Consider the following 12,790-nt stretch of genomic DNA (forward strand, 5'->3'; position numbering starts at 1 on the left):
AGGACCGTTCTGAATTACAAGCGATTGGATTTAGCCTATTCTTAGAGAGAACATGTTTCTAAAAATGTTTCTCCGTCATTATTTTCCACCCTTATTGATATAGACTATTGTTGATATTTTCTTGTAGCAAACAATGTATGTAGCTAATCCCAATTCATGGTAACAAGTAAACCAACACCCATGTGAGGTGTCCTTGAACAGTTATGGTAATAATCCAATTTGCGATTGTAATTTATTTAAAAACGGAAATATCCACTTACTTTAGCATGGTTACTGAATAGCTGCAATAAAAACGTACGCGAACGTTTTAGAAACACGGATGTAATGACATGAGTCCAACGTTTTCTACCACATAATCACTCTCGCGCTCCATCTCCGCGTATATCTTTAGGAAAAAAAACAACGTTTTTGCGGTTCGTATCTTGGAAAAACAGAATTTTCATTTCCAATAAGAGCTAAATAGTTGTTTCCTGTCATTGAAGCCATTTTACCTTCCCTTTTCTCTATGTAACGTTGTTATTCCATCGCATTAATCCGCAAATCTAGCCTCTACGTTTAATACAACATGTAATTTCCCCCTTTTTAACGTATTCCCTTTGATTTAGTCACTCTTGACACCACTTTTGCTCTGGGGCCAACGGGGTTCGCCGTGGGGGCGCCTTGAAACAGCCCCTCCTTATCTCCTTTCATCATTCAACCCGGGGCCGCCTTGAAACCGCAGGGCCAGTAATTGCTTTTTTCAGTCAGCCCAGTGCGGACTGGCCAGCAGCCAATCAGAGCCTTGTTTACACTTGGTGATTGACAGCTCTCTGGCAACATGCCAACCAATCAGACACTTTATTCACACCGAAGGCTGGAGTTTTAACCCTGTACTTCCAGTTAAAACAAACTGGGAATATTAGTTTATAGCTCATGATTTTTAGCATGGAAATACGCAAGGCCATATCCTTCCTTCTTTAATTCACTAAATTAGTGAACTGTGAGCAAAACTAACCCCGAGGACAGTACATCACATTGTGATTCGATTTCCCTAAGTGTGTGTCATGACAGTAAACATAAACAGACACCAACGTTTTTACTTCCCCAGTAATTTAGTCTATTAGAATCAAATTTGACTTCCTCCTGCATTTCTGTTGTTCTTTAATTGCCCTTTAAGCTACTATTTGGCCTATATTTAGCTTATTTTACAAATACATATTTGTAGGCATTTCATAATAAATGGGATACTCAGGTGTAAGCCATTTTATTATATGTGTTTATTAAGCAAGTTATAGGCCTAAATAAATTAAATTGGCCTCATTAAACTGATAATTGAAAACGTTTGCCTATTTCTGGTGACATAAGTAAGGTCTAAGTGTGAAGCTTTGAAAAAAAACGTTATTGTAAAATAATACAAATAAAAACTGGGGCGGCAGGTAGCCTAGTTGTTAGAGTATTGGGCCAGAAACCAAAAAGTTTGCTAGGTTGAATCCCCGAGCTGACAAGGTAAAATTATGTCGTTCTGCACCTGACCAAGGCAGTTAGCCCACTGTTCATAGTCCGTCATTGTAAATAAGAATTTGTTCTTAACTGACTTGCCTAGTTAAATAAAAAAATATCCAAAAGAAAAGTATTGTTTTAACGTAGTTTGGTGATTGACGTGTAGTTCATGTGATCACAAAATATTCTGTGGACTTCCTAGTGATCAAAAGTCCTGTATTTTCTGCTGTTCACTCACAGAGCTGTGCTGTGTTTTGATGATATCTCCTGACATTTGCATGCTACGCTCTGGAAAGGGCTATGCTCTGGCAAGGGCTTAAATCAAACGCCCGCCGTTTTGTTTTAGGAATCCAGCAGCATTCCTATTGGTTCAGGGCATCTTCCAACCAGAGTTTCTGTTTATCGCGGGGCGCGCCTCATGGACACGCTTCTCATTGTATTTATCAAACCAATGGGAGAGTGCGTTCCCCTACTGTCCCTCCTTCGCTCGTAGTTGAGTGGCACTAGCGGATACAGTGGGAGAGTTTCTGTGTGGATGTACGAGCTTAGATTCACTAGAAGCCTGTACTTCTACGATGCATCTCTATACCTCAACTGCACACTACAATCTGCAGACTAGGATGTAACTATTTCCACATGTTTTCCTTTTTGTACGCCGCTTTTTTCCCTTTGTATATTTTTGTACATTTTTTAATAACAATTAATTGATATGCAAGGAATAACTTACCAGTAAGTAATTTATTTATTGTGTCCATTTTGAATGTGTGTAATAATAAACATCTATACTTTCAACTTCTGCTTTTAAAAGAGTCTTTGTAGTAGAACATTTATGGGTTATTTTAGACTGCGTAAAGACACGATGCATTCATTTAAATCACACGGCACGGCACATATGTTCCATTGCTTAGTAGTAGTCCAGTAGTATAGTAATATAATGAAAGTAACAACAATATTAATATTTCTAACAAAATTATTATTATTATAAATAGTACAATGACAAATACTATAATGACTATAGCATATAACAAAAATGCATGAGAATATAGCCATTTTAACATTTGTACTTAAGCCAAGTGAAGGTTCCTTCCTTATGCTGTTGACAAGCTAAACGTTGATTGTTGTATAGACAATCATTGTTATTGTACAATTAAACAATCATCTACAAAACCTCTCTCCTGACGAGATGAGGTGCCACGTTTAAAATACAATTATCTTAACATAATTTAAATGTATTTGGTTCTATGCATTATAAGACGCGCTTTTACCCGTGGTTCAGATAAACTAATAATGGATTATATTGTAGTTTTGTTGTTTTAATATCAGTAGGCCTATTTGATTATAGGCTTGGCCTACTGCAGTTTTTCACAGTTGTTATGGAGGGGGCTTTGCCAGTAGACAGTTCTTACCGAATCCCACCAGGCAGGTTTCGCTGTGCTTGGAGTGTCCCTCTTGGAGTGTGTCTTTCGCTTAACTGGCCTTTGAATATCTTGATTTAGTATCCCAGTTATGGTTTGTGACTTCGCTTTACTGCAAAATCGTGAATTGCAGCTCTTGGGCCTAACGTAAAGCCGTGTAGTGAACAAATAACAGTGACAACAGTGATGCCCTTATGAGAGTCTATTATTTTTCAGAAGAGTTTGTGCGTTCCATGCCCAAAATACCTTAGTTTTATTACAATCTCATCTCATGTGGGGAATTGGGAAGAAAGGAGAAATTCGTGCTTCCACCTGTGTTTAGGCAGGCTTTTCGTGTATTGCCATTCGGCTGGTAGTTTTCGAAAGGTTTTTTTGTTGTCTCCTGATAGTTTGACCCTTTGGGGGCAGCGATGGAGGAGGGGGGTAGAGAGAAAGACTGTCGGGCAGAGAGGAGTGGAAGGAAAGGAAGTCTCAGCGTCTCCTAGCCTACTCCCACGTTGATCCCAGATTTAAATTAGGCCCAGGCTACCTGTTTTTTAATCAGATTTGAATGTGTTTTTTTATGTGATGGCCTCTAGTCAGCTCAGTGACACGGTTGAAGGACGGTAAGCCTATGGTCCTATATTGATTGTAGATGTTGTTTGGTCGAAATGCATAGCTTTGGTGGCTTCGTTTTGACTTGGAATGTAAACATTTTAGACGTTTGTTTACGAGGAATAATGTAAAAAATAATCTGCGTGAAATAAGAGGAAGCGATGTATCTTCGATTGTTGCAAAATTAAATTCCACAATAGTTTTTTCATGGTTCCACTATTAAACATAAAGAAGATAAAACACTTGAAACGTTTAACTCTGAAAGCACCGTTAGCCTTTAATGTAACGATTTGAATAAAAATATCATAAAAAATGTGCACGTTTAAAATGTAATTATTTTAATATAATTTAAATGTATTTGGTTCTATGCATTCTAAGACCGTTTTTTGTAACAGAATGAAACAGATATATATTTTTATCACATTTGGAGGACTGTAGGCCAATACCATTTTTCAACGATTGTCAACATTTTGAATAAAAATACACTCTAACACGTTGCCATGCTCAAGGATTTGGATACATGTGCAAATCTCTCACTGAGTACCGTGCGCGCGCGCACACACACACCCACACACATTCGTCAGTAGCCTATGCTGCCTGAACATATAAGCCTCTTCTCTGTCGTTGAGAGAGGCTTGTCTAGCTCATAATTCCTGAACGTTTCAGTTTGACTACTGTTCTAGAGTAGAATGTTCGCTGTGTACTTTTCTCCTTGAAATAGCAAGAGGACCAGTTGGTTTAGCTCGCCATTTTATATTTTCTTTGTTCTCTTACCTTGGATTTTGCTGATATTAATTGAAGTTCACCAATCACCGTATCAGTAGTGCCTGAATGGAGGTGCTATTGAAGCGGCCTAATACATTGCCCAGTGAGATGTGTTTTGTGAACACAGGCCCACCTATCCAAATTTGAGCGCCATGGGGTGTCCCATTGAACTGAATGACTAGGGGTATAAGGCACATTGAGTATGTTGATTCCCATTCCTATATTTATTGCTTAAGTTTCTATCCCCGGCGGTAAACGTCATATAGTTGGTGTTGTTATTATACATGTCCTACGGATGCACCCACCCCTACATGCATTATAAGTGATTACCATTGTGAAAGGGGTGAAAGGCAATGTTGACTTAACTATTAAATGACCTTGGCGATAAACAAGCGATTTCAATGCCTTTTCTCAAGCACATTCAGACTATATATGCCAGTAAAGAAACTACACATTTACAGACACAAAGGAGTTAGTCAAAATTCACGGACGTGACAGAATTGTCCCAAGTCTAACAAAAACTGTAGCTGATACATTTCAATATATTTATGCCTACATTTAAGTCTTAATAGTATTTTGTTTACATCGACATATTTATAATGTAACCTATTCTCCCTTTGATGATTTGCAGTAGGCTATGGTCAAGGAAGCAGTTTTGATGCTTGGAGTTTGAAAATTACAAAATTGGTCTGTAATGGACTGACTGAAAGATCAAACATTTGCTTCAGGTGAGATATGGACGAACGTCTAATTCCGACGTGAGACTGAGAGATGGTAGACCCCCTCCCAGACTGACTCATCTATAGGTTTCAGAATACACCGAAGTAGTATAGCGTTATTATCCCCTACAGTGAAACAACCCGTAGTTTAAGATGACCACTCCTTTTGTTGTTCCGTTTGTAGTCACCCTGCTCTTTCTTGTCTGCCATGAAGACGAGTAAGCGGTTTGAGTCTGCATTCTACCGTAGGCTACTGTAGACTGGGTAGGCTATTTGTTTTGGGGTTTCATTTAGTCAAACCTTTTAGCATTCTTTTACTGATACTTAAAAACACTTGATGTTATACTTTTGTAATGCAAGGAAATAAAGTGTAGTTGGCAACATTAGACAGGATGCGTGTGAGAATTACACGCCTCAATTGATCTTTCAGAGATTTTGTCCCATTGTTTTCGGTGCATTGACGTGGTCTTGTGTTTTCTCTTTGTAGAACATGACCGGGACATACTTTTTGGTGGGCAAGGCAAATACTCGAATGAGTTCAAGACGACCTATCCGAAGTTCATAAAAGGGATTATTGAATCTAGACAGCGTTCGATGCTTCTGGCTTTTCCTCTGGATTTGGGATTTATTGCTTCTCGACAGAATGGAAAGCCGGGATTTCGCTCCTCCACACCACCTCTTGACAGAGCGGGGCGCGCTGGTTCACCACGCCTCCTCTCGGATAGCTTCTGGCGGCCGAGGCACGGTGCAGCACCCCGCTCACTTCCAGCCTGGAAAGTACTATTCCTCTCACATCGCCATGGCCCCACATTCAGGTTGGTGGAAATACGAATTTGTTGGAATATAAGATTAATTGTGCGATTTTATAAATGAGTCACTGGTGTTTTTGGACTGTTTGAAAGTGGGACGGACATACGGTGTGCGTCTCCCGTGGTAAACTTAACCCTGCCGTTTGTCAGGGACGAACGAGAGTTTATTGGAAAAGGAAATGAGTTAGACGATGTGGTCATTCTCGAAATTAGGAATTACTGTGGACTCTTGATATTTTATGTTCCAGTTTTAGTCAATATTATATTTTATTGAACCGTTTCTAGCGCTGTTTCTTACATACCCTGTCAGAACCGAGTGTAGGCTACTTTAATATGAAAAATAAGCGTGCATTTTATAAAAGTAAACACAAAATAAACTTAATTTGTTAAATTACAGATTTAGTGAGACTAAGCCTATTCTAGACAATACGATTTATAGTTAGAACACAATATACAACGTTATTATATAAAATATATTATTACATAATTCTGAAATATTATGGGATTATTTAGAAAGAGTAAAGGATTATTAGGCCTATAATACATTATTTGCTTTCAAGTGACATGGAATCTTTCCAAATGAAATTGGATAGTTTCACCTCCCAAAAATCTGTTTAGTAGAATGGACTAATCCTAATGTTATAAATGGGTTTTAATCCATTTGTAACTTTATGTTGCCTCATTTACCATCAACCGTTTGTCCTTTGCTAAAATGATTGTTGTATGTGCGTAGGCTAGGATACTGTAGACCTATTCACGTGAGCGCGGTGCGTGTGGAGGAGTGACGTGCGAGCTGGTGCGTTCCTTTCCGTCTTCGGTGAGGCCCTGCGACTGTCCTGAGTCCGAGACCCGGGGGTCAGTCTGTAGGAGTGGAGAGGAGCCCGCGCTAATAGAGGTGCGCGTAATACCAGACAATCCGGTTTCTATATTGAGCGCGGACGTGACGGGCGAGAATGGTTTGACAGTGCATGCATTAGATTTTAACAAGTAGCTTTGGTATCCTGTCCTAAAGGAGGAGGGGAGGGGGGAGTGAAGGTGTGTGTGTATGTGTGTGTGTAAGTGAAGGCTGGGGGAGGGGTGTCTGCTGCACCTAATCATGTAGTGAATCGTAAAACCGAGCGAATGCGTGTATAAATATAAAACCTATGTGTCTTGAGTGAAATCTCATTAATTTCTTATAAAACGTTGAGATACGAACCCGTGTTGTTGTCGTTATAGTTAAGAACATTTATTTTCTAGCTATAGATGTTGGTCTAAATGCATTACGCGTATCAATTCAATTGGGAATTTGAATCGTTTAGTATGCCAGGTCGTCTTTGTAAATACAAATTTAGTGACTATACCTTCTGAATAAAGGTTGAATAAAGATTTAATAAAGTAAAAATGAAAATTATGGGTAAATTGACAAATTAAATGCAGACAGATTTTATTCTCACCACCTTTATGGGCATTTTACAGCAGCAGCACATGGTATTTAGCTGTGCATTTGAGAGCGTTTGGCATTGTCTGCTCTATTTTGTTGTACAGTAAGTTCACCGGTGAAGCTATCTTATCACAGAGTATCATTGTAATAATAATAACTATATGAATTGCATTTTTGTAGTCTTTTAGCGTTTATATAGTCTCAAAGTGTTTCGCATTGTATGTTATCATATTTAGAATGCCAGTACTTCAGTATTGCTTCATTATTCCTGATGGATGACTGACATTCTGATGGGGATTGTTTTTTGGATGGGGTTCTGTTGTAAAGGGGCTGAGGAGGGGGGCACTTTGTGTTGGGCACCCCTTGAGATTCAGATAGCTGTCTGCCTGGCCCTAGGCCACTGGGCAGGGGGTTGATGTGATGTGTGGTGCAGGCAGGGCAGGCGGGGGCGTCAGGGGGAGGAGGAAAGGTTTTTGGGGGTTAGTTAGATCTCCTCTTCCTGGGACGACTCTCCCCCAAAACACACACACACACACACACACACACACACACACACACACACACACACACACACACACACACACACACACACACACACACACACACACAGATTCACCAATGTTTTGCATCTGCAGCAGGGTAATTCCAGAATCTTATGAGGAAATGGTGAGGAAAAATGTAAATTTCCTTCTTTTACCATCATTGTTTTTGCTAAATCTGTATTTGATCCATCTATAACGTCCGCGTCCTTATAAGGATCCGCATGGTGTCTGTTGCGCATGATGAGGTGGCTAAATGGCTGTTATCACTATTATATAGCTATAAAGACCAGCCCCTCAGATGAACACCAGTGGTATTGTGTTGTCTGTAAGGTTCATATCTGAACTGGGACCATTTGTCACTCTCTCTCTCTCTCTCTCTCTCTCTCTCTCTCTCGCTCCTCTAGGCTGTAGTTGTTTCAGTGCAGATGAGGGTTGTGTCTAGTCTGTAGGTAGATGTATAGTTGAACAGGTGTGCTGTATCATGGAGGGTGTGGCTGAGCCTCCTTGCACCGGTGTGTCACTTTTCAGAAGGTGTGGATTAGTGTGTGTGAACGCGTACGTTTGAGCTCCTAATCCTAACCCTGAGACTAACCCTAGCTCCTAACCCTAACCCTTACCGTAATTCTAACCCTAATTCTAAACCCCCTAGACATAGCATTTGATCTTGTGATGACTTGCAAAATTGTTCATTTACTATTCTTGTGGGAATTTCTGATCCTCTCTCTTCTTCCCCTTTTTTTTTCTCTCTCTCTCCCTCTCTCTCTCTCTCTCTCTCTCTCTCTCTCTCTCTCTCCCTCTCCCTCTCTCTCTCTCTCTCTCTCTCTCTCCCTCTCCCTCTCTCTCTCTCCCTCTCCCTCTCCCTCTCTCTCTCTCTCTCTCTCTCTCTCTCTCTCTCTCTCTCTCTCTCTCTCTCTCCTCTCTCTCTCTCTCTCTCTCTCTCTCTCCCTCTCTCTCTCTCTCTCTCTCTCTCTCTCTCTCCCTCTCCCCCTCTCTCCTCTCTCTCTCTCTCTCTCTCTCTCTCTCTCTCTCTCTCTCTCTCTCCCTCTCCCTCTCTCTCTCTCCCTCTCTCTCTCTATTCTCCTTTTTATCTCCCTCTCTCTCTTCTCCCTTTTCTCTCCCTTTCTCTTCTTCTCCTTTTGCTCTCTTTCCCTCTCTCTCTTTTCCTCTCTCCATAAGTGCTGTGTCTCATTATGTCAGCACTGGCTCCTACACTGTCCTGTGTGTGTGTTTGCTGTCTGTGTGTGTTGGGTATTTGTGTGTGTGTGTGTGTGCCATGTGTGTCGTCCTGTGTGTGATGTGTGTTCTGTGTGTGTGTATCAGACACTGTCTCACACTCCGCAGCCCTGTCCAGTCATTCTGATGCCTCGTTTGGACTCGGAGCCAGCGAGCAAGCTGATTGGCTAAGGTGTTTGAGGTGCTAGCTTCGGGGTGCCATTACTTTGATCGCCACGGTTACAGAGAAGAGACACCCTGTCCCCCCGCCCCCCCCATCAAATGGCAGAGTTGTTAGCGTGTTCTGCCTATTGTCCTGTCTGTCTGTCTGTCTGTCTGTCTGTCTGTCTGTCTGTCTGTCTGTCTGTCTGTCTGTCTGTCTGTCTGTCTGTCTGTCTGTCTGCCTGTGTGTCTGTCTGTCTGTCTGTCTGTCTGTTTGTGTAAGAGGTAGACTAGACACAGAGTTAGTAAACGGAGAGACTCGTCTCCCTCTCTGGGGCGGTGTGTGTTGGAGATAAGGCTGTGTGTCTGTCTGTCTGTCTGTCTGTCTGTCTGTCTGTTTGTGTAAGAGGTAGACTAGACACAGAGTTAGTAAACGGAGAGACTCGTCTCCCTCTCTGGGGCGGTGTGTGTTGGAGATAAGGCTGTGTGTCTGTCTGTGTGTCTTTAGTCGGAGGAGAATGTCCTCTGATCATAGTTAAGGCTGTGAATCTAGAATAGTTCCTTTTCCCTCAGGCCTCCCTTCCAGCACATGTATTTCTATGGACACAAGCAGTGTTCATGACACAAACTGTTCACACCCCTTTTGTTGGGGAGATACAATTTTGCAGGTTTAAGGCTTATTTCCTGCAATTCTACATGATGCCATGGGGTGCTGAGAACATTTTGCAAGTTTAAAGCTTTAAAGCTTATTTTCTTGCAATTCTATACATTTTGCCATGTCTAATGTTTATTCATGTGATATTTGAGTGACTCAAATATTACAACAATATCCTTGGGATAGAAAAACCTAGCTAAAAAAGGTCAGCTGACATGGGCTAGTTCATCTGGACATTTCTGACAAGTTATAAATAGCTCTCTAAGGTATGCAATGATTGACATGACAAGAATAAAACTGATGATGCACTACTCAACTTTGAAATTGCACCTTATGCAATCTACTATTACAACTTTCGATAGTAAGTTGAAAGATGGCCTGAGTTCCTTAAAATATATATGTATATTTTCTGGGTGGGGGGACCCCCGTTCCCCCCAGGTCAACCCCTTGTGGACACAGTTTGGGAACCACTGCTCTATAGGAGCAGGGAGAAGGTGTAATGAACAGTCCTTTAGGGAGAAGGTGAAATGAGCAGTCCTCTAGGGAGCAGGGGGAAGGTGTAATGAACAGTTCTCTAGGGAGAAGGAAGAAGGTGTAATGAACATTCCTCTAGGGAGAACGTGTAATGAACATTCCTCTAGGGAGAACGTGTAATGAACATTCCTCTAGGGAGAAGGTGTAATGAACATTCCTCCAGGGAGAAGGTGTCATGAACATTCCTCTAGGGAGAACGTGTAATGAACATTCCTCTAGGGAGAACGTGTAATGAACATTCCTCTAGGGAGAACGTGTCATGAACATTCCTCTAGGGAGAAGGTGTCATGAACATTCCTCCAGGGAGAAGGTGTCATGAACATTCCTCCAGGGAGAAGGTGTCATGAACATTCCTCCAGGGAGAAGGTGTCATGAACATTCCTCTAGGGAGAAGGTGTAATGAACATTCCTCTAGGGAGAAGGTGTCATGAACATTCCTCCAGGGAGAAGGTGTCATGAACATTCCTCCAGGGAGAAGGTGTCATGAACATTCCTCTAGGGAGAAGGTGTAATGAACATTCCTCTAGGGAGAAGGTGTCATGAACATTCCTCCAGGGAGAAGGTGTCATGAACATTCCTCCAGGGAGAAGGTGTCATGAACATTCCTCCAGGGAGAAGGTGTCATGAACATTCCTCTAGGGAGAAGGTGTAATGAACATTCCTCTAGGGAGAAGGTGTCATGAACATTCCTCCAGGGAGAAGGTGTCATGAACATTCCTCTAGGGAGAAGGTGTAATGAACATTCCTCCAGGGAGAAGGTGTCATGAACATTCCTCCAGGGAGAAGGTGTCATGAACATTCCTCTAGGGAGAAGGTGTAATGAACATTCCTCCAGGGAGAAGGTGTCATGAACATTCCTCTAGGGAGAAGGTGTAATGAACATTCCTCTAGGGAGAAGGTGTAATGAACATTCCTCTAGGGAGAACGTGTCATGAACATTTCTCTAGGGAGAAGGTGTAATGAACATTCCTCTAGGGAGAAGGTTTCATGAACAGTCCTCTAGGGAGAAGGTGTAATGAACAGTCCTCTAGGGAGAAGGTGTAATGAGCATTCCTCTAGGGAGAAGGTGTCATGAACATTCCTCTAGGGAGAAGGTGTAATGAACATTCCTCTAGGGAGAAGGTGTCATGAACATTCCTCTAGGGAGAAGGTGTAATGAACATTCCTCTAGGGAGAAGGTGTAATGAACATTCCTCTAGGGAGAACGTGTAATGAACATTTCTCTAGGGAGAAGGTGTAATGAACATTCCTCTAGGGAGAAGGTGTCATGAACAGTCCTCTAGGGAGAAGGTGTAATGAACAGTCCTCTAGGGAGAAGGTGTAATGAACATTCCTCTAGGGAGAACGTGTAATGAACATTTCTCTAGGGAGAAGGTGTAATGAACATTCCTCTAGGGAGAAGGTGTCATGAACAGTCCTCTAGGGAGAAGGTGTAATGAACAGTCCTCTAGGGAGAAGGTGTAATGAGCATTCCTCTAGGGAGAAGGTGTAATGAACAGTCCTCCAGTCTGAATGTGTAATGAACAGTTCTCTAGGGAGAAGGGAGAAGGTGTTATGAACAGACCTCTCAGGAGAAGGTTGAAGTTGTAGTGAACAGTCCTTTCGGGAGAAGCTGTAATGTGTGTCTCCCTATAGCCGTACGCTCCAGCCCTGATCACCCACCACAGGACTCACAGCTGGTGATTTTTGCTCACATTGTTGTAATACTTGGAGAAGGAGAGGAGGATATGAACGGACATATGAAGAAAGGATAAAGGGATGAGTGAGAAAGGAAGAGTAAGAGAGGAGGTAGAATTAAGGGAGAGAAGGAAGGAAGCAGGGAAAGGAGAAGAGGTGAGGTGGAATTAAACAGCAGGAGGGTGAGGATGGAGGGAGAGTGGAGCAGAGAGGCTAGGAGGAGAGAGGGAAAGGAGGAGTGGAGAGGGGGAAGAGAGAGAGCGAGAGTGGCTGAGCATTTCCACCTGGTTGATAATCCAGTCAGATTACCGGTGCCTGAAAGCACCGACTGCCGTCCCCGGTAACTCATCCGAGCATCTCCGCGGGAACACTCTGGCTCATAAGTAGTGTGTGTTTGTGTGTTTGTGTGTGTGTATGTATGTATGTATGTATGTATGTGTGTCAGTGATGAGTCAGCAGATCAGCCGAGCCACAGGTAGAGAAAGCGACAAGCCCGAGCCCCCCTCACCGTTCTCCCTAGATGGGAAGCCTTCATCTGGGGCATGGCAGGCGAGGCAACCCCTTCTCTGGAGCTGGAGATGGTGGTGGTAGCGCTAGCGGGTTGGTGGTGGAGATAACGTAGTTTAGCCCACGCTTAGAGACAGTGTACAGCAAGCAGGTTGGTGGTGGAGATCATGTGGTTTAGCCCACGCTTAGAGACAGTGTAGCGCAGGTTGGTGGTGGAGATCATGTGGTTTAGCCCACGCTTAGAGACAGTGTACAGCGGGTTGGTGGTGGAGATAATATAGTTTAGCCCACGCTTAG

At 42.4% G+C, this 12,790-nt stretch overlaps 1 protein-coding gene across 1 annotated transcript in view; it reads left to right on the plus strand.

Moving 5' to 3' along the window:
• Positions 1-5,578: 5,578 nt before the first annotated feature.
• The window catches only part of LOC115121076 (BAH and coiled-coil domain-containing protein 1-like), a 105,541-nt gene continuing 98,329 nt past the window's right edge, over positions 5,579-12,790 (plus strand). The window contains 1 exon segment of the mRNA XM_065012643.1: positions 5,579-5,787. Within this exon segment, the coding sequence (XP_064868715.1) occupies positions 5,616-5,787 (172 nt within the window). The 5' untranslated portion in view covers positions 5,579-5,615.

Source organism: Oncorhynchus nerka, linkage group LG28 (genome assembly GCF_034236695.1).
Source record: "Oncorhynchus nerka isolate Pitt River linkage group LG28, Oner_Uvic_2.0, whole genome shotgun sequence".
Lineage (NCBI taxonomy): Eukaryota > Metazoa > Chordata > Actinopteri > Salmoniformes > Salmonidae > Oncorhynchus > Oncorhynchus nerka.